The 22,337-nt window shown below is 36.2% G+C and overlaps 1 protein-coding gene across 1 annotated transcript in view; it reads right to left on the bottom strand.

The window, feature by feature from the left end:
* Positions 1-22,337, bottom strand: part of LOC114049453 (disrupted in schizophrenia 1 protein-like) — a 508,708-nt gene that overhangs the window by 375,456 nt on the left and 110,915 nt on the right. The window contains exons 4-6 of the mRNA XM_027870705.1: positions 6,698-6,750; positions 3,158-3,164; positions 2,054-2,201 (exon numbers count right to left, since the gene is read on the bottom strand). Coding sequence (XP_027726506.1) covers positions 2,054-2,201; positions 3,158-3,164; positions 6,698-6,750 — 208 coding nt within the window. The remainder of the gene's footprint in view (positions 1-2,053; positions 2,202-3,157; positions 3,165-6,697; positions 6,751-22,337) is intronic.

Genomic DNA, 22,337 nt, shown 5'->3' with positions numbered 1-22,337 from the left:
CTGATGAAAAGCCCTTCTATCTTTTATTTACTACTCTGTTGATCTTTTATAGGACGATAAAGGAAGAGCTAAACTTTGACTTGCTCTAAATTACATGTGACTTTTTTGTATTAGCAATTAGTGATTAATCACTATTCCTATTTTACCATTCTAATAATTCTATTTTTATAGAAAGCATAATTGACTAGAATAATGTTTCATATGCTCTTTGATTCAATCATACAAGCAATGGACAAGCATTTATTAGATGTTTACTATGTGCCAGGAGCTGTGACCTCAAAGACAAAAGCAAAAAAGGCCCTGACCTCAAGTAGCTTACTTTCTAATAGAGGAGACAACATATATATATATATATATATTTACATTTATATGTAGGTATATGAAAAACACACAAAACAGATACAAGATAACCTTGTAGGGGAATATACCAGCAGCTAGAAGGAATGCATACTTAGGAGAAACTTGTCTCCTCCTAACAAGTACTCATAGTTGAAATAGCATTATCTATTTGGTGATAACTTCTCCAAATTGTAAGTATGACATCCAGGATGAAACAGAGCTTCATACATAAGATCCTGTACCAACTCATACTTACAAAATGGCAGGCAGTATCACAAATTATAAGCAACAACTGGAACTTTCTTAAAATCATAGAATGTCAGATTCAGAAGGGGCCTTGGAGATTTTCTAGTCCAACTCCTTTGAAGAACTAGGAATGCAACAGGTAACATGACTTACTCAAGACCATACAGCTAGTTAGTGGCAGAGACAGGACTAGAAGAATCCAGGTCTTCTGATTCTTGGAGGAGTAGGAGGAGGAGGGTTTCCATTCTATCATCCTTCTACTTCTTACTAATTGTGTTAAACCCAATAGCAGAAAAAAGGCTAAAGGGAATTTGGTCAATGTTGAAATTAGTGAAGTACTTTGGGATAGGCACCCATACCTTGGAGATATTTTGACTCTTAGATACAAGCTTGGAAATGTTTAGATTCTCTGATAACCAGCAGCCTCTCATCACCTCCCACCTGGACTACAGCAATAGCCTCTGGTTCAATGGCTCCTTCTTTACCTCCAGGATCAAATGCAAAATCCTCTGTTTAATTTTAAAGCCCTTCCTACTTTTCCAGTTTTCTTATACTTTATTCCTCTCCACATACTGTGATACAATGCCATGGGTTTTCTTCCTGTCTCTCACATAACACACTCCATCTCCTAACTCCAAGCATTTTCCATGGCTGTCCCCCATGCCTGGAACCCTTTTCCTCTTCATCTCTACCTCCTGGCTTCCCTGGCTTCCTTCAAGTCCCAAATGAAGTCTCACCTTCTGCAAGAAACCTTTCCCGTTTTACCTTAATGTTAATGCCTTCCCTCTGAGACTACCCCCAATTTATCCAGGATAAATCTCATTTGTATATAACTGTTTGAATGTTGTCTCCTCCATTAGTCTGTGAGCTCCATGAGGGCAGAGACTATTTTTTTTCCTGTCTTTGTATCTACAGTACTTAGCACAGTGCCTAACACATAGTAGGCACTTAATAAATGCTTGTTAACTGACTGAGACAAAGAAAGATAGTAGTTAATTGGTAAGGTGCCTAACTATACCTGTTTATATTTCTGTATATATTGTTCTGTGTTATGTATCATCCACTTAAATCATGTTTATGCCAATAGTAAAATTTCTAGCTATTTAATAGACTTTTATTTTCACCAAAAAAAAGAGCCACAATTGAAAAGAAAAGAATGCCACTCTCCCATCAATTGATCATGCTTATTAGACACATAAACGCTATCCACCCAAGAATACTTTCAGTTTTCAGATGACAGGTAATTCATGAAGGAAGTGGTGCCTTGGTTGGATCTTAGAGCTTCCTCCAAGCTGCCAACTTAATCTTCCAAAAGAAGATCTGCCAAAAATAAGGATTCTCAAAGTTGAAATGAGGGAGGAGAAGACTGCATAAAAGCAAGTATTAGGGAAGGAAATAAAGCAGATGCCAAGTGTTATCCTTGCAAAGGCAAAACTGTAAAGTGATGGTAAATGTCACAAGTACTTACCCATGTGTAGCCCAGTGCAGAGCAGATTGGACTTGGGCTCCAAAATGGTCCAAAAATGAGCTAATGGATGGATGCCTTGAAGGAAGCTGAAATTTTAGGGTGCTCTTTTCTTTCTCCAAGTTTTCTAATTTTTGTTTTAATTCTTCAGCTAGATACCCAAGAGAGGAAGAAAGAAAAAAATGAAACCATGAAATTCAGGATGAATCTTTCTTTTCAGTACTTCTCACTTTTTTTTCTATATGGCATCAGTATAAGGAACTCCCAAGATAGAAATTCCTTCCATTGATGCAGGTCTGCAACTCCTCTCTCTACAATTCATAATCTTAGCAAGTTACCTATGGCACTGAGAGGTTCAGTAACTTGTCCAGGATTATACAAGTAGTATGTATTAGATGCAAGATTTAAATCCAGGTTTTCCTGACTACAAGACAGGCCCTCTATCCAGTACATTACTGCTCTACCTTGCACATAGTAGGAACTTAACAAATGTTAGTTGAATTGAATGGAAACTTGCTTCTAAATGATCTTTATCCAAATGTCATGATCAACATGTTTTCTGGACCAATGGTTTTTATTTTTCTCATTCAACTGGCCCTCACAAAGTTTCTACTCTTTCCTATACATATGTTTGTGTGTGTGTGTGTGTGTGTGTGTGTGTGTGTGTGTGTACATTCTATTATTTTTATTTACATACCACTGAACTTGGTCATTCTTAAAAGGCTACTACTATCCAAACCCTATTCAATTCAACAAACATTTATTAAATGCCTCTTATCCTCATGGCACTATACTGGGTGAGAAGGAAACAAAGATGAAAAATGGTAAAGCCCTACCTTCAAGATGCTTACATTCTCCTGGGGTGGGGGTAGAGTAGACACAGGACAAGATGGCTCCCAAACAGGTAAATATAATGCAAGTCAGAGGGTGATGTGATCAAAGGAGAGAACCAGAAAACCCTCTAGAAAAATTTAAGGAAGGAGAAACTACTTTCACTTGGGGTTTAAGGCTTCACAGAAGAAATAATATCTGAGTTAAACTTTGAAGATAAGGATTCTGAAAGGTAAAACTGAGGAAGGAATTCACTTCAGGCATAGGGATACCTACTTGGATGCTGAGAATTAAGAGGTATCATGTTAAGTTAGAGCAGGAGTTCTTAATCTTTTTTTTGTGTCATAGAGCCCTTTGGTAGTCTCCAGACCACGTGTAAGAATATTTTTAAGTACATAAAATAAAATTCATTGGATTACAAAAGAAACCAATTCTATTGAAATACAATTATCAAAACATTTAAAATTAAGTTCACAGACAAGTAAAGAATCTCTGAGTTAGAAGGATAGCTAATTGTCTAGTCTGGCTGGAGGATAAGTTGAATAAAGGAAAGTAACAGGAAATAAGACTGGAAAGGTAAGTTGGAACCAAAATGTAGAAGGCATGGGGGCCAACAAGTAAAAATGCACAGAGTGAGGAAACTGAGTGTTGTAAGCAGCAAGTTGACCAGTATTGCCAGATCATAGAGTATATGGAGTAGAGTAAGATATAAGAAGACTGGAAAAGTAGGAAAGGACAAGAAAACAATTTACATGATTAACTTTGTTAATAACAAAACAAAAACACATGATTATAGCAAAAGATGGAGAAAACATCTTCAATAAAATATAGCACTCATTTCTGTTTAAAAAAACAATAAAAAGCATAAAAATAAAAAAGTCTTTTCCTTAATGTAATCAAAAACATTTATCTAAAACTAAGAAATAGCATTATTTTTAATGGAGAAATATTAGAAGTTTTCCCAATAAACTCAGGAGTGAAGTAACAATATATTTGCTATCACCATTATTATTTGGCAGTGTACTAGAAATGTTAGCTACAGCAATATGGTCCCCTAAAAAAGAAATTAAAGGCATAAGCATTGGCAAGAAGAAGACAAATTTATTTCCATATGCTGACAATATTTCATTCAGAACATTCTAGATAATTACCCCCAAAATTAATCAAGACAATAACTTCAGTATTATAGCAGGATACAAAATAAATTCATAAAAATCATCTTACTACAAAAAAAAACAGGAAAAGGAGATGAAAAGAGAAATCTCATTTAGAACAATTAAAGGCATTAAATATTTGGGACATAACCTACCAAGAGATAGGACACTTATGTAAGTACAATTTAAAACAATTTTCAGAGAAATAAAGGCAAATCTCAATAAGTAGAGGTCATCAATATGCACAGCTAGTCATTCAATGTACTAAAAATGGAAATACTTTCCAAATTAATTTACAGGATGTGAACAAACACTTTTCAAAAGAACTGCAAACTATTAGTAACCACAAGAAAGAATGCACCAAATCCTAATAAAAGGAATGCAAATCCAAATAAATCCACCTCATATTCAGCAAGTTAGCAAAGATGACAAAAGATAGGGAGTCAATTGTAGAAAGATTGTGGCACACTGATGCATTATTGGTGGAACTATAAATTAGTACAACCATTCTGGAAAGAAATTTGTAATTATGTAAAGATCTGGTACTGCTAAACCTAAATTACTGCTAATATAAGGCAGTAATTATCAAAATTATCTGGTATGGGCTAAGAAATAGAAAGGTAGATCAATGGAATAGAATAGATATACAATTATAGCAGCAAATAAACATCATAACTTTGTATATGACAAGTGTAAAGACTTAAGATTTTGGGATAAGAATTCATTATTTGGTAAAAAAAAAATGTTGGGAAAAGAAGAAAACAGTATGACAGAAACTGGGCATGGATCAATATCTCACACTATTTACCAAGATAAGGTCAAAATGGATACATGACCTAGATACAAAGAGATTTTGCAAGAAAATTAGAAAAAAAAAAGAACGTATTACTTATTAGACTTATGGAGAGGTGAATAATTTATGAATAAACAAGAGACAGAGAGTGCAATTAGGTGTAATATGGATAATTTCAATTATATTAAAGTTTTTGTACAAATAAAACGAATATAGTCAAGATTAGAAGGAAAGCAGAAAATTGGGGGAAATGTTTATAGATACATATACATGTGTGTATATATGTATGTGTGTATGTATATGTGTGTATATGTATGTGTGTGTATATATATGTATATATATATATATACATATATACACACACATATTTGTGTCTAATGGTGTCCATCTGTAGGGCAGGGGGAGAAGGTAGTAAAGAAAAAAATTTACATGATAATTTTTTTGTATATTTCAAATGAATGGCAAGTTGTTCATAGTAGATTTGCAGTTTCATGTACAACCATCTTTTTTATTGTATTATATTACAGAAAAACTTGTTTTATTCCATAAATTAAAAATAAATTTTTTAAGTAATCATGTAAAGAAATAGACTAAAATGCTCATACCCTTTTTACCCAGACGTTGACAAAGAAAGGTCCCATATATACTATTAACCAAAAACAATATCATAAATCCATGAAACATGCATTGCAACTGAATTTTTTACAAGAGAAAGGCACAGGCATGTGAGATCTCCTTATACCGAGGAGACTAGTGGTTCAGGGAAAACCTTGGTATCTAAGTAACAGGGAAAAGGAAAAGTCATAGAGGAGGGGGAAAGGACTAATCCCCTCCCAAGGCAAAGAGAAAGGTGATGACAAAAGCTCTAGGAACTGCTAGACCATGGAGATGAGATGGTCTACTTATCTACAAGGGTCTAAGCTACACAAACAGTGTCTCAGTCTGGTACAGACTGACTGGCACTTGTCTTGATTCCCAAAGACATACAAGGAGTCCAGATTGGGGTGCAAACAACATATTATGTCAGCTCAGGGTGCAGAGGTGGTAGAGGGAAGAGGCTTCATCCTTGATCAGGACCTCTTGTACACTCTGGTCCAGTGTTTCTGGAAAATATGACAACTCAAAAAGACAAGTTCAGGGGACCGCTTAATATTACTAAAATATTTATAGAAGCCCTTTTTGTAGTAACAAAGAACCTGAAACAAAGTAGATGTCCATTTCTTGGGGAACGACTAAATAAGTTGACATTCATGTATGTAATGGAATATTACTGTGCTCTAACTGTAGTAGGAGTTTAGTAGTCACAGGGGCACAGCAGCCAGCTTGAGACATCATTGAGCTCCAGGGTATATTCACACTCCTGCCACTATTTCATCCCCCTTTTCTTTCCTTTCTTTCTTCTTTCCTTCCTTCCTTCCTTCCGAAGGTCCTTAGAAGAGCTTAAGAATGGAGGTTTCTATCCCCACTTCCAATTAATACTATCACAGTAGGTCCAGAAATCTCAATTGAATTGATCAATCAATCAAAAGTAAATTAGGTATAATGACTCCCTTAATCAATTTGAAAGAATCATAGGGGCTTTGGGGCATTGGATGAAATTAGATGACATTATGAAGGAAATACCTTGTGACTGGTTGAAAAAAAAATCAGACATACTTTAATACAGCAAGCCAGTTTGGATCCACACATTCCAATAATAGGTCAGTCAAGTGGTGATCCAATCCAGAGGTTAAAAATCCTGAAAGAACATTGTCCTTGGAGGAAAAAGCGAGTTTTCTCTCTCCCTTTTCCCCCACCCCCACTGACCAGGTAATTACTTGGTAAATTTTGATAGGTTGAAAGATCTAGAATTCCTATTAGCATTGTTACCTGTGTCTGTCCACCAGAGCAGCAGTAGCTGACAACAGCATCTGCATTGGAAGCTAAGAGACAAACAAAAGTTAAGCTAGATGTACTAAGGAATGCTAGCTGAAGTACTATTCAAAGGCATTGACAGAGTATAGCAGAGAACTTAAGGGTCACTTCGTGAATATTCCACAAGAGAGAAAAGGACTTCAGTAATCAGGAGTTCTGGGTTTACCTTTGGCCACGTGTGCTTTCTAAACCCACTCCTCCATTAAGTCTTACTCAAATGTCTCATCACAACCTGATGCCAGTAACAGTGGAAAGCAGACATATAAGAAGATAATATATGGTAGGAAGCAATTTTTAGATTAAGAGAATGGCTCATAGGTTTTCCTTAAAGGGCAAATTGAAGAGTTGACACAATCGATCTTGCCATGTGTCCAAAGGCAACAAATAATGCTACTTGATGGAATACTTAATCATCTCATGTTGCAGCACTCATGATGAGTATTTTGCAAATATACTACCATGAAAAGAATTACAATTTATATATAAACATCCTTTGAAAAAAGACAAACAGGTAGAGAAATTCTACAAATTTTGCTAGAAGTCCTCCATATTAAATCAATGCATACCAAGATAATCAATAATATCAATGCAAATGTAAAAATAGGTGAAAATGATGAAAAATGTGTCAAAAATGAACGAAAAGGAAAGAGACTGAAAATTTATAGATTGTGCAAAACACTCATGCTTGTACATTTTGCCTTCTTTCTTTGAGAAAAGAATCAGAATGTACTATACATGGCAAATACCAGATAACATCACAAAAATAATGAAATTGATTTTAACAAATGGGAAACATCTAAATACTCAATTTCTAATTCAGCTGTCCGTGTAGTTAGACAACAACATTACTGAGCCAGAATAAAAATGAGAAAAAGATATGCCATGCAATTAAAACCATTCCTACTTGACCTTTTAAAACACATTACTGGTAGTCAAAAATGTGATATAATGAGAAAAAATGACAGAACCAATTATAATAATTTCATAAATAAGTTCAACTAATATAAATCATTTGCCAAAATGAGACCAAAAGAGCATAAAAAGAACTTTGGCCTGCAAATCCTTAGTTTACTTTTTGAGTTTTTTAAAGTAAATTTTTATTGATATCTTGTTTTCTCATCATTTATATTTCTGAATATAGCCCCCTTCCAACTCTCTCCTGAAGAGTTATCCTTTATAATGAAGACTGAAAAAAAAATTGTGGATTAATCTGATCTAACTAGGAAAATGTACTGAGAGAAAAGAAAAGAAGGAGACAGACAAGGGTAAATTACATTACAGGAAAAGGCACAAAAACCTATTACAGCAGAGGGAAAGAAGGGAGGGAGATGAGCATTGTTTGAACCTTACTCTCATCAGATTTGGCTCAAGAAGGGAATAACATAATCAGTTAGGTATAGAAATCTAACTTGCCCTATAGGCAGTAGTAGGGAAAAGCTGAAAGAAAAGGGAGGGAGGATAGAAGGGAGGGAAGAAGTAGTAAGGGTAAAGGGGAAGAAAAGGGAGGAGGCTAATAGAAGGGAGGGTGTAGTCAAGAGCAAAACACTAGTGAGGAGGGAAGAGGAGAAAGGAGAAAGAAAAGCATAAATGGGGGGGGGAAAGATGGAGAGAAAGACACAGATAGTAATCATAACTGTGAATGTGATACATGAATGTAATGGAATGCTATTGTGCTATAAGAAATGATGAACAGGCAGACTTTAGAAAAACCTGGAAAGACTTATATGATCTGATGCTGAGTGAAGTGAGCAAAACCAGGAGAACATTATACACAGTAACAGCTATGTTGTTCAATGACTAATATTGATAGACTTAACCCTTCTCAGCAATACAAGGGTTTAAGACATCTCCAAAGGCCTCATGATGGAAAATGCTATCCACATTCAAAGAAAGAACTATGGAGTTTGAATGCAGATTGAAGCACACTATTTGCTAATTTTTTCTTCTGTTGTGTTTTGTTTCCTCTTTCTTGTGGTTCCTCCTATTGGTTCTAATTCTTCCTTACAACATCACTAATGTGAAAAAATATTTAATAGGAATGTGTATGTATAGCCTATATCAGATTGCATGTCATCTTGGGGAGGAAGGTGAAGAGGGAGGGGGAAAACATTTAAACTCAAGAACTTATGTAAGTGATTGGTTGGGGTTGTTTTTTTTTTTGTTGTTGTTGTTGTTTTGTTTGACTAGGCAATGGGATTAAGTGACTTGCCCAGGGTCACACAGCTGGTAAGTGTTATGTGTCTGAGGCCAGATTTGAACGCAGGTCCTCCTAAATCCAGGGCCGGTGCTTTATCCACTGTGCCACCTAGCTGCCCCGGAAGTGATTATTGATAAATCAAAATAAATTAATTTTTAAAAAACTAATCAAAACATTGAGAAAGTCTAGCATTGTATTCAGTGTTCCGCATTTATAGTCCCCGCCTCACATTTCAGAGTGACATTCCTTCTCAGCCTACTCCTTCAATCTGTACTCCTATTTGCAGTCTTAGTACCCAGAGCATGTCTGCCTGCTCATCTACTCTAGGTTCTAGGCACAGAGATATGGAGAGTAAGCACAATACTAGTTTTGTATACAAATTTTTTTATACACATTTACAAAGAAGGAGGATATAATATGATAACCGATGTCATTTCATAAAACAATGAAAAGGAAAATCAGTTTAAAGACAGCTTAGTGAAAGGTCTAACTAAGCAAACTCATCCTGGGTGTATCTCAAAATAATGCCAGAAGGAAGACAACAAAAGGAAAAAAAAGATTGAAAAGATCCAAAAGGTTATTGGGGTTTTTTAGTAAATTTTGTTCACCATCAAGAAACTAGAGCCACTATTCTTGAATTCTAACATCATAGTCCAGGATGTGCTTATATTGAGAGTAAAAATTACATAAAAGAGAACAAAGATGGAGAAAGCACCTACATTAGATCAAGTGTACATAGAGGAAATCTGTTCAAAGAGGACCTCTGGATAGAGAGGACGTAACAATTGTGAGAGCATAGGGATACATTCATGAGAAATCTGAAGGAGGGGAAGATACAAAAGGCATGGAAAAAATCTGAGGCTTTATTAATACCAAAAGAGTTGACTGAAGAGCATCAACACTCTTACTTTCCTACTTATATAATTTTTTTTAGGCAATTGGGGTTAAGCGACTTGCCCAGGGTCACATAGGTAGTAAGTGTCAAGTGTTTGGTCTGAGGCCAGATTTGATCTCAAGTCCTCCTGACTTCAGGACCTGACTTCTATCTACTGCGCCACTTAGCTGCCCTTATGTAATTTTTTAAAAAGAGAATAAAAACGTATATATTCATTGAGGGTATCCTGGATGATGGTATTAAACTGGAACAGATGGGCTTCCACAAGTCACATTCCATAGTAGACCAGATCTTTATCATCATACAATTGGCTAAAATATATAGAGAGTATAAGAACTCACTGTGCTACTCTGTATGGCTTGATTCATTAGAACAAAACTCCTTAAGGGCACTCATATAATTTTGATCTCAAAATTATGAAAGATTCCTTGAGAGATAGAACAGAAACAACTTCTCCCACAACACTCAGTTCATTAATATCAGATGAGGTATAAAGCATAAAACAGGGACACAAGCTCACCAGAAGTATATCACAACTGTCATGGTGGGAGATTTGGAGTCCAAACTGAGGAGGGATTCTCTGTGGATGGTGAACATTCTCCAGGCTTTCCTGTTTGTGGATGGTTACAATTCCCAGAACACTGTAAAGCCTCCAGAATTAAAGCTATAATCACTCAAAAGAGTTTGAATGAATGTTCCAAACTGAAGAAAACAAACAGATTGAGAATTCTTATTGTCCAAACTGTAACATATACTTAGATGGACAGCCTACAAAGTTTATCCACCAGTATATGCCATTTGAACAGAGACTGCAAATGGACAAGACAGTGAAATGGATTACTTATGGGGAATTGAAGAGCTCCTTTTGTGGCCCTGATCTCCTTAAAATGAAAAAGTTCAATCTCCTTAATATGAATATTTTACTGATATTGCTATATGGCTGTGAGACATGGGACTTTATGGTTTCCAAAGAATTAAAATTGAATATTAATCCAGAGGGCAATGAGGAAACAAATGATGGATGTGAGCAGGCTAGAATATATAAACAAAGAGCTGCCAAGAAGAACCTGAGTAAAGGACATCATTAAAGAAATATATAATCAAAACAAAATATGTCAAGAGCAAGTAAGGAAGGCCCTCAGTACAATGGCTGAACTCTCTAGCAAAGTTATGGGAGCACATGGACAAACTTCACAGAGGGTGGGTAGGTATGGATGATTTGCAATCTGCATGACTGGAAAGAATATTCATATAAAGGAGATCAATTCATTCAGTTATTTTAGAATTTGACCATCATTACCTTTTTGTTTTAAATACCATAGCAATTTCTAATTATAACTTCCCCCATCAAACTCTGTATCAAATTTAATAGCATATGTAGTATTACATGGGGCAGCTAGGTGGCACAGTGGATAGAAGGGCGGGCTTGGAGTCAGGAAGACTCATCTTCTTGAGTTCAAATCTGGCCTCAAACACTTACTAGCCATGTGACCCTGGGCAAGTCACTTACCCCTGTTTGCCTCAGTTTCCTCATCTGTAAAATAAGCTGGATAAGGAAATGACAAACCACTCCAGTGTCTCTGGTCAAGAAAACCCCAAATAGGGTCACAAAGAGTTGGATACAACTGAACGACAGCAGCCTCTCTACCTCTATACTGAGAAGAGGGAAAAATTCGCAATTGTTCATTTGGGAACAAGATTGTTACTATAATTAATCTGAGCTCAGAAACGTTTCGCTGACAATTTCATTTATGTTAAATATAGTCACCATGCATATCATTCTTCTGGTTCTATTTCACTCTGCATGAGTTCCTATGTCTTCCTACATTCCATTTCTGTCATTTCTTAAGATACAATTATGTCCAATATATCCATACACCACAATTTGTTCAACTATTACCCAGTTGATGGGCACCTATTTTATTTCCAAGTTTTTGCTGCCACAGTAGATGCTTCTACAGATATTGTGGTATATGTAGGATTTTTTTTGTCTTTGATCTCCTTGTGGCATGTACCCAATTAGGGAAGCTGGATCAAAAGTTATGAACAGGCAGAAAGTTTACTGATTTTTATTGTATAATTCCAAATTCCAAATTGTATAATTCCAAAGTCTAGTTTGCTGGGAATGGGGGTCAAAATGCTGGGTTCGAAATGAGAAAGAATTGGGTTTCTGGTTTGTGTTCTTAGTTTTTATTGAATGCTTCACTAGAACATTAGGTTGAATCACTGTGCAATTCTACCAACAATATACACTTGTCTTCCCACAGCCCCGCCAACATTAATTATCTCCATCTTTTATCATGTTTATCAATTTGATGGGTGTGAGGTAAAATTCCAGAGTTGCTTTATTTTTCTTCTTATTAATTTCAAATTTGCATTTGTTGACATATAATGTAATATATAGAAACATATAATATCAACACTAATTGTTCTTTTTTTTAAACACTGTTCATATCTTTTAACCATTTACTTTTTGGAGACTGGCTCAGCCTTACATTATTTTAACTTCTTATTTATCTTGTATATATAACTTTTATCATAGCTATTTGATGCATAGAGGTTTCTGGGCATAGAGGGTAGAGTGTTAGGCTTAGAATAAGGAAGAATTGGGGTCAAATACTGCCTATGATACTTACTAGGAAGGAGATCTTGGGCAAGTCACTTAACTCTGTGACTCTCAGACCTATACTGAAGGAGTTTCTTACACTGATACCATCATAGAGTGTTCCCATATTTGATAGAAAGATTTTTTCACCCACTCAGTAGTTTCTCTTCTTATTCTAATTGCATTAATTTTATTAATGAAAAAGCCTTTTAATTTTATAGAATCAAAGTTGCTATGTTGTGTTTTGTAAGCTCTTTTATTCTTTTTTTGGTTACAAATTCTCCTTTTAACCATAGATCCGAAGAAAGGCATTTCCATCCATTCTCTTCTAATTTTTTTCTGATGTGACCTTTTATGCTCAAGCTTCTTATATATTTGGATTTTATTGTAGTTTATGAGTAAGAAGCTGGTCTAAACCTATATTCTGATACATTATTTTCCATTTTCCCAGCCATTCTCATTGAATGGATAACTTTCTCCAGTAGTCAATGTGAGGTAACCTCTGGGTCTTGCTTCTCTAGCCCATTCCACTGTTTTACTTTTTATTTTTAAAATAATAGCGAATAGATTTGGAAATACACATTATATGCTCTATAAGATAGTGTGAGGTCTGATATTAGGATTTTATTTATTTCTATTTTCCGACATTATTTCCCTTGAGACTCTAAATCTTTTACTTGTCCAATTGAATTTTTTAAAAAATTTCACCTAGGTCTATTTTTAAAAATACAACCTTTTCCATAGTTCTTTCAAAAAGATACAAACAATGTAAGACTGTCCTATGGCTTGTTTATTTTTTTTTAATTTATAAAACTTAATAATAATAAGTATATTCAAATATTCAAACAATATAACAAAAATTATTATATATGAAACCTTAAACTTTTTTGCATTTTGATTATTCAACATGTTCACATTAACAAGGTGACAAAGCCATACTGCTTATTTTAGTGTCTCTTGAACTTTTTTGTATATTCTTTCCAGGATTTGTTGTAACAACTATAGGCTGATTATTTTAGACACAAATTGTTCCCATTAAAGAGACCAAAAAAAGTGATCTTTGTTTTTTTCAACTCAGACAAGGAAAAGAATGTTGGTATAGACAATAGCTAATCTCCATTCATGAGAGACCTGGGTTTGAATAGTGCCTTGGACTCTTTTTTTTTTAGGCAATTGGGGTTAAGTGACTTGCCCAAGGTTACACAGTTAGTGAGTGTCAAGTGTTTGGTCTGAGGCCAGATTTGAACTCAGGTTCTCCTGACTTCAGGGCCAGTGCTCTATCCACTGTGCCACCTAGCTGCCACCAAGCCTTGGACTCTTACTAGCTATATGATCCTAGTCAAGTCACTTACCATTCAGTAACTCGATTTCTTCATCTGTAACCTAGCTACCTCATAAGGATGTCTGTTGAAAGGAAAGTATTTTGCTCACTCATTGATTTTGTAATTCTCTAAAACCCCCATAGTTTTTTTTTTAAATAAGAATTGCTTTCTACACATGCTTCTCCTACTCTGTACTTCTAAAGCTGATTTTTTTTTCAACCCAAGTATACGATGTCACAACTAACTCAACTGAATTTAATCCTTTTAGGTTTAATGTTCAAGTCAAATGTTCTAACTTGCCAAAAGCTTTTGGGATTCTTACTCTGTTACCCAACATGTTATCAAGCTTAATAAAAAGATTTGTTCTGTGAAGTTTGGATTCAGTCAAAGGGCAACACTTGAAGACCTAGAGGGCCACATGTGCCTCAAGGCCACAGGTTCCTCACCCCTGAAGATGAAGCAGTGAATAGTGTTGGAGTTAAAGTCAAGAAGATTTGACTTTGAATTTTGCCTCAGATCCTTATTAGTAATGTGGCCAGGGCCAAATTAATTTCTCTCAGCTTCAGTTTTCTCAACCATAAAATAGAGGTAATAATAGCATTTATTTCACAAGGTTGTTGTGAGTATCAAATGAGAAAATATATGTAAAGTGCTTTGCAAATCTTCGAGTGTTGTATAAATGCTAGCTACTATTGTTGCTGTTATCTGTCCTCATTTTCTGTCATCAGCAAATTAGATAAGCAAATCATCCATGCCTCCAACCAAGTCACTAAGAAAACTATTGAATAGCATGGATCCCTGGGTCCACTAAAGACCTTCTTTCAAGTTAAGATTAAAGCATAAATGACCATTCCTTATGTCCAGCCATTCAACCACTTCCAAATCCACTTAACTGCATTATTGTCCAGCCAATATCTCTCCATTTTCCCCACAAAAATAGCACAAGCAAAATGAAACAGAACCAGGAAAATAATATGCATAATTACTAAATTACTAAAATGTAAGTAGAAAGAAGAACACAATCAAAACTGAATACTGTAAAATTATAATGACCAAGTTTGGTCCCCAAATAACCAATTAACCAGAGTTTATTAAGAGCTAACTATGGGACTGTACTAAGCACTGGGGATATAAATAAAAAGGAAAAGCAGTTCCTGTTCTCATGTGGTATACATGTGAATGGGGAGACAACACATAAGCATATACAAGATAAATACAAAATATATGGAAAGGAGCCTCAAAAAAGAAGACAGTAGCAGCTAGGAGGGATCAGAAAAGGCCTCCCAGAAATGCAAATCAAAACAACTCTGATGTATCACATCACACCTGTCAGATTGGCCAACATGACAAAACAGGAAAATGATAGATTTTGTAGAAGATGTGGGAAAATTGGAACACTAACGCATTGTTGATGGAGTTACAAAACGAGCCAACCATTTTGGAGAGCAATTTGGAACTATACCCAAAGGGCTATCAAAATGTGCATACCCTCTGACTCAGCCATAGGACTTCTAGGGCTGTATCCCAAAGAGATCATACAAATGGGGAAAGGACCTACATGTACAAAAATATTTATAGCAGCATTTTTGTGGTGGCAAAGAATTGGAAATTGAGAGGATGCCCATCAATTGGGGAATGGATAAACAAGTTGTGGTATATGAATGTAATGGAATACTATTGTGCTACAAGAAATGATGAGCAGGCTGACTTCAGAAAAACCTGGAAAGACTTGTATGGACTGATGCTGAGTGAAGTGAACAGAACCAGAAGAACATTGTACACAGTAACAGCCATGTTGTGCGATGACTAATGTTGATAGACTTAGCCCTTCTCAGCAATGCAAGGATCTAAGACATCTCCAAAGGCCTCATGATAGAAAACGCTATCCACATCCAAAGAAAGGACTATGGAGTTTGAATGCAGATCGAAGCATGCTATTTGCTATTTTTTTTATCTGTTGTGTTCTGTTTCCTCTTTCTGGTGGCTCCTCTTATTGGTTCTAATTCTTACCTACAACATCACTAATGTGAAAATATGTTTAATAGGAATATATATGTATAGCCTATATCAGATTGCTTGCCATCTTGGGGAGGGAGGTGGAGAGAGAGGGGGAGAAAAATTTAAAACTCAAAAGCTTATGGAAGTGATTGTTGATAATTCAAAATAAATTTATTTTTTAAATAAGGCCTCCTAAAAGTGGTGCTTAGCTATGTCTTGAAGGAAACCAGGGAAACTAAGAAGCAGAGATGAGGAAAGGGGAAGGGAGAGAGGGAGAGAGACAGAGACAGACAGAGACAGAGAGACAGAGATCATTCCAGACATGGAAGACAGCCAGTGCAAAAGCACAGAAATGAAAGATATGGGATATTGAGATAATCGCCTCTTTTTGTATCCCAAGGACTTAGCACAGTGCCTGGCACACAGTAGGTGCTTAGTAAATGTTTATTGATTGATTGATATATGAAAAGGCTTCTTTAAAAAGAGTATTGGGAGCTATGAACTCTACATGACATCAAATTTTTATGGTGGTTAATTTGAGGGTTTTTTCCCTTCTTTTTTAATATAATAAGGGAATGCTCTCTAAAAGGAGGTGAGGAGAGAGATATATTAGAAAATATAGGTGATATAAATACAAAAGATAACAATAAAAATTTGACAGTACAAGGAGCTTTGTCCTATGTTTTGCTATTGTACAGAATCCCCCTAATCTTCCAGTCTGGTAACTGCGTTAAAAAAAAAAAAGTGTTAAGGCTAGCCTAATATGACCTATTCTTGATGGAGCTATGCTGGCTACTAGTGATCAACATTTCTTTTTTGTTTTGTTTGTTTTAAATATTGTCAGGAATCTAAGTGAAGCTCATTAGTCTATGGTTTATAAGCCCCTTTCTGTTCTTTATTCTGAATATTTGAGATGACATTTGCCGTTCTCCAATCCTGCTATACCAGTTTCCCACTATCTTTCAAAAATCACTGACAATGATCTGATACATCTTCTATTCTTTCAGTACCTGAAGACTGCCATACACCTGGGTGACTTGAACTCATCAATGACAGCTAAAGGGTCTCTTATTATCTCCTTAGGTAGCAAATCCTTAGTTAGCGATTTTAATTATATGCTTTCCAGTTCAGAGATCATTTTAAGAGTAGTTTTTCCTTATGCTATCAGTAGATACCACCACCCTATTTACCTGAAGTAATGATCCTATCCATTGTTAAAGGTCCTCCTTTCTCCAGCAGAGCTAAAACAAATAAACAAACTATTTTGGTTACCCTTCACTTTATCAGCCTCACCTCATTCTAAGGCTTTGTCACTAATGGTACTATTTTTACAGGATCTTGCTGCACTATAGTATTCATCGTTCAGTAACTACCTAGTCTGCCGTATTCTACATAAGACTTTTAAAAATGTAATAAGGTAAAAGTCTATATCCACATTGGTCTCTTTAGGCAGCTTCCCTCCTCATCAGAATTCTTTCCTCTTTGTGATCTCAGAATATAATTCTTGACGGCTTCCCCTTTTTACTAACTCCCTAAGAGAATTTTAATCCATGCAATACAATCTATCCTTTTTCTAATCTCTTTGAAATGCATTCTCCAAAATCTAGGATGCAGGAAAAATTATGACCAGTTTTCCTGTACTTCTCTACTACAAAATCAAATTATTTTTATTTTACAGTTCTAAAAGTTCAAAATCCATTAAGATTGGTATTGATGTAATGACAGAGCTCTTATGAATAATTCTTTGCATCCTATCATTTGGATTTATGTCATGACCAACCATCCCAAGGTAGGGTTGTACACAGAGACTTACATCCTTAATATTACTGAGCTGGCAATCTGAACAAGTAATTATTATGTGGCTTGATTCTATAAACTATAAATTTTCTTAGATATATTTAATCTGTAAGAAAAAAAAGAAGAAACCACTAAACATAACAGGTTGATTGTAACATGCCCCACACAATTTAATAACACGGTTATGGGAAATTACTATGTAGACTTAATAACAGTCACCCCCACAAATATAAGCCAAATCATCCATTCAACATTAACGTTGCCTTGTAGAATGATAGAAGCCATTATAATCAAAACCCAAATGGATTCTCATTGAGCTTTTGGTATGGGGTGCTTTTAACTTGCTATGTGCACATGAAAGTATAGTGGACAATTTAAAGGATTGGTTTTCTTTTAAATCCTTGGGCTGTGCTAATAGCGCTGAAGCTATTTTGGGGAAGTAATATAGATGAATGTATTCTAATATCAATTCATTATTTTTCTGACTTAATTCTTGGTTGTACTCCATTTTTTACATCAAACCATACGTGGCATCCAATTAGTTCCTATGAATAGACTTTTCATCAGCAATTTGCTCTGCTGGTATTTTCATAAAAATTTAACTGGCCATGTTTGTTCGTAAATTGTCCAAAAAAAACACATATCTTTTATCCTTTCAATGTTGATCCCTGCCATCTTCCATCTTATGAAAATCGACTGTTTTTAGAGAAACCTCTCTTAACACACACAACTGTTGTAACATGAGAGCCCATTATGAGGATTCAACAACTACTGTCCATAATAACAACTCAGTTTTGCACAGCACTTTTAAGATTCACAAAGCACTCTCCTTACTACAGACATGTGAGGTAGGTCACACAAGTATGTATTATCATTTCCTTTTGTAGTTAAGAAAATAGACGCTCAGAAAGGAAGTGACTTATCCAGGCTACACAGCTGGGTGGTGATAGAGCAGGGATTTGGACTCAAGGCTCCTAACACAAAGGTCTAGAGCACTTTCAGTTATGCAATGTTGCCTTCTTATAAACAAGTAAGTCAGACAATAAGCATTTATTAAGTGCCTCCTCTATGCCATGCACTGTGCTAAGCCTGGGGATACAAAGAAAGGAAAAAGATAGTCCCTGCCCTCAAGGAATTGATAGTCTAAAGGAGAAGATAACATGCAAACAAGGATGTACAAACAAGAGATATAAAACAATTTGGAGATAGAGGGAAAGCTCTAGCATTAATATGGATTGGGAAAGGCTACTTGCAGAAGGTCGAATTTTAGTTGAGACACAAAGGAAGCCAGGAGAGTTAGGGGATGGAGGTAAGGATGGAAAGAATTGCAGGCAAGGGGGAAAGCAAGTGAACATGCCAAGAATTGAGAGATGGAATGTCTAGTTTGAGGAACAACAAGAAGACATGTCACTATATCACAGAATACGGGGGAGGTAAAGTGTAAGAAGACTGGAAAGTTAAGAAGAGAGTAGGTTATAGAGAGTTTTAAAAGCCTAACAAAGGATTTTATATTTGATCCTGGAGGTGATAGAAAGCCAATAAAGTTGATTGAGTGTGGGAATGGCATGGTTCAAATCTGGCCTCAGACATTTACTAGTTATGTGACCCTTGGCAAGTTACTTAACCAACCCTACTTGCCTCAGTTTCTTCATCTGTATCATAAGCTGGAGAAAGGAAGGGCAAACCACTCCAGTATCTTTGCCAAGAAAACCCCAAATGGGGTCATGAAGAGCAACAAACAACAAAATATGGTCAAATTTGAACTTTGGGAAGATCAACTTGACAGCAGAATGGAGGATAGAGTGCAATGGGAAGAGCCTTGAGTCAGGGAGGCCAACCCATAGACTGTTGGTTCAGTCATGAGGTGATCAGGGCCTCACCTCCACTTCAATATTTAGTAAGTAAATTACATTTGCGAAAGGTGGGCTAGGCAATGGGGTTAAGTGACTTGCCCAAGGTCACACAGCTAACAGTGTCAAGTGTCTGAGGCCAGATTTGAACTCAGGTCCTCCTGACTTCAGGATCAGTGCTCTTATCCACTGTGCCACCTAGCTGCCCCCACTTCAATATTTAAATGGATCTGTGATACCATAGATGTGGGAACTTCCACCAAGGTTGGAGGCCATAACCTGTCCATACTTCCCTACCCAGTGTAATTCTTATCTGCATCTTCCTGTAAATCCTCCACAGAGGGGCTTACCTAACATGCTAGAGAACTTCCTGTAGATCTCTAGACATTGTATGGATACCCGTGGGCATAGACTCTCCATGATAAACAACCATGCTATTTTTTTTTTAATTCAGATCATGGATTTCCAAATAGAAGGGACCTTGGAGGTCGTCTATTCTAATCCCTTAATTTTACAAATGAGAAAACTGAGGCCCAGAGAGCTTAAGTGACTTGTCCAAGGTCAGCCAGGTAGTGGCAGAGGAGGCAGGATTTGAACACAAATTCTCTAACTCCCTAGCCAGTGCTCTTTCCATTGTACCACGTTGCTTCCACCATCAGTATTGAAACTAACAATGATACCAAGCACAGAAGTCCGTTCCTAAGAGTAAAGGACAAATAAATAAAGCCCAATGTCACCCACCCTCAGAACCAATGAGTATTATTCTATAATAGTTCAAGCTAATGATCAGCTTAAACTTTCCATGCAGTAGGAAGGTAGTTGGATACAATTGCATGGTCCAGAAAAAATAAAGAGGATTAAACAAATTATTTCCGCTAACCTAAGCTATTCCAGTTAAGATGAAATCCAATCAAAAAGAATGATGCAGGCTAGGACATTAGTTCCTTGGAACGAAGTCGAATTAAGCTGTTTTCTATTTGGCTGGAAAACTACCATGCAAACAAAACTGTGACCTTCAAATCAAGGACAATTCCTATAGAAAGAGGCAAAGCCACAAAACAGCCACTAATGGAAGAAAAGCCTCATTAATGGAGCTGCCTTTAATATGCTTGGAATCTGCAAACGGACAAGCTTCACGGCAAGTGCCTATAAATAGCAAACAGAAACAGAGGCCCACATGAAGTTTTTGTATAACTTGTCCAAGAAGCACCTACCCTAGCCAACTGAGATGTCATTCAGGTTTAGAAAGCAAAACAGAATTAATGGAAACGTTTTCCCAAAGCAACACTCAAATGATATTTTAAAACAGGTGCTTGAGAATCTTGAGTTCCTTTTGTGTATTCAAATGAATTCTTCCTATCTTTACCCAAGGTCAAGGGAAGATGCCAGATAAACACACATAGAATAACATATTCCCATGGAAATATAGTTGCTACAGTGTTGGGGATATAGCAGCAATTTCCTACCCCCTCTCCTCTGTCCTGCCATCCCCCAAAAAAAATCCTGGGATTTTGATTCTTAAAAGAAATCCCTAAACATTTTTGAAAGTAGGGGGCTGGGAAAGGAGGGAGGTTCAGACCGTTACTCCTAGGGAAAATATAGGGTTAGGTTCCTGTAAGCTTCTAGTCACATTATTTACTTTAGCACTTCCCAGAGAAGCCTTTGAATACAGATCAGCAAATTTCCTCCTCTTTTTGGGGGATGTATCGTTTTGTTGATTCATTAACATTGAACTAACAGCTAACCGTACTATATAATTCATGCCTAAATGAAGTTTACCTGACACTTATTTTCTCCATAATGTACATCACTGCTTCTTGTACTTAGACACACTAGACAGCTCTTCAGCACAACACATAGTGAAATCATCAACAAAAAGAATAAAAATGTGAAAAACATGGTACTAAATAGAATGCAGAAAAGAGAGAGCCTGAAACAAGAGGACAGAGTGTTGCCTTGATCAGCCCCAGTGAGGACATGCCCATGGCCACTGGGTTGACTCAAATTCTTCACCACTGTGCAGGCACATCAGTGAATGACTGTGGTAGTGCCACAAATACTGACTTGGGGGTTACAAGCAAATTTTAGCAAGCAGATGAATTTGCAAAAATGAAATCTGTGAATAATGAAGATCAGTTGTATCTACTTTCCCTCTCTTATTTGTTGCTTTAAGAACATAATGAAATAACAGATTTCAAAGACCTCAGAACACAGAACACAGTACACAGAAGAGTTGATTTAATCCAACAAATATTTATTAAGCACTTACACACACACAAGCACAAGCACCAGAGACCCAAAGACAAAAATAAAAGTCTATTCTGTAAAAAGAACCTGTATTTTCCTTGGGGAGTTTCAACATGTACACAAATAAATACAAAACAATCTAAGGAGAAAGAAAGAAAACTAATAACTGAGGGGGATGGGATAGAGAATCAGGAAAGGCCTCAGAGGGGATATTGCCCCTGATCTGAGTTCTAAATGAAGATATGTTTCTGTAAATTCCATACCAGAGAAGATAAGATGGGGAAAAAGGAGAAACAAATAGAAGTGTTCAGATACAGGAGGGGGAAAGTCAAGTGTGGCATTACTCAAGTCCTTTCATGAAATTCAATAATCATGCATTATTTAGCTGTTAACATTAAAATGAAGTAGATATTTCCTGGGACCTTCTAATAACTTGGGAAAATATTCAGAGATCAAGCCTGAACCCTGGGGTCTACCTCTTGCCTTTATAATTTATGGCATAATAATGGATAGATTGTTGCTTCCATGTTTACTGATTCACATTTTACTCAATTCAAACTACATCCATTTGTGTAGTGAAGGGGAAAAGATTTTGGATTTGAAGTCAGAAAGTCTGGGATGGAATCCTGGCTCCTCTGCTATTTACCACCTGTGTAAACTTGGACAAATCTCTTAACTTCTCTA

This window comes from Vombatus ursinus, unplaced genomic scaffold (genome assembly GCF_900497805.2).
Source record: "Vombatus ursinus unplaced genomic scaffold, bare-nosed wombat genome assembly UNPS02014798.1, whole genome shotgun sequence".
In the NCBI taxonomy this organism is placed as follows: Eukaryota; Metazoa; Chordata; class Mammalia; order Diprotodontia; family Vombatidae; genus Vombatus; species Vombatus ursinus.
Note: the sequence above shows the minus strand (reverse complement) of the source record. Positions and strands in the feature narration are given on the sequence as shown.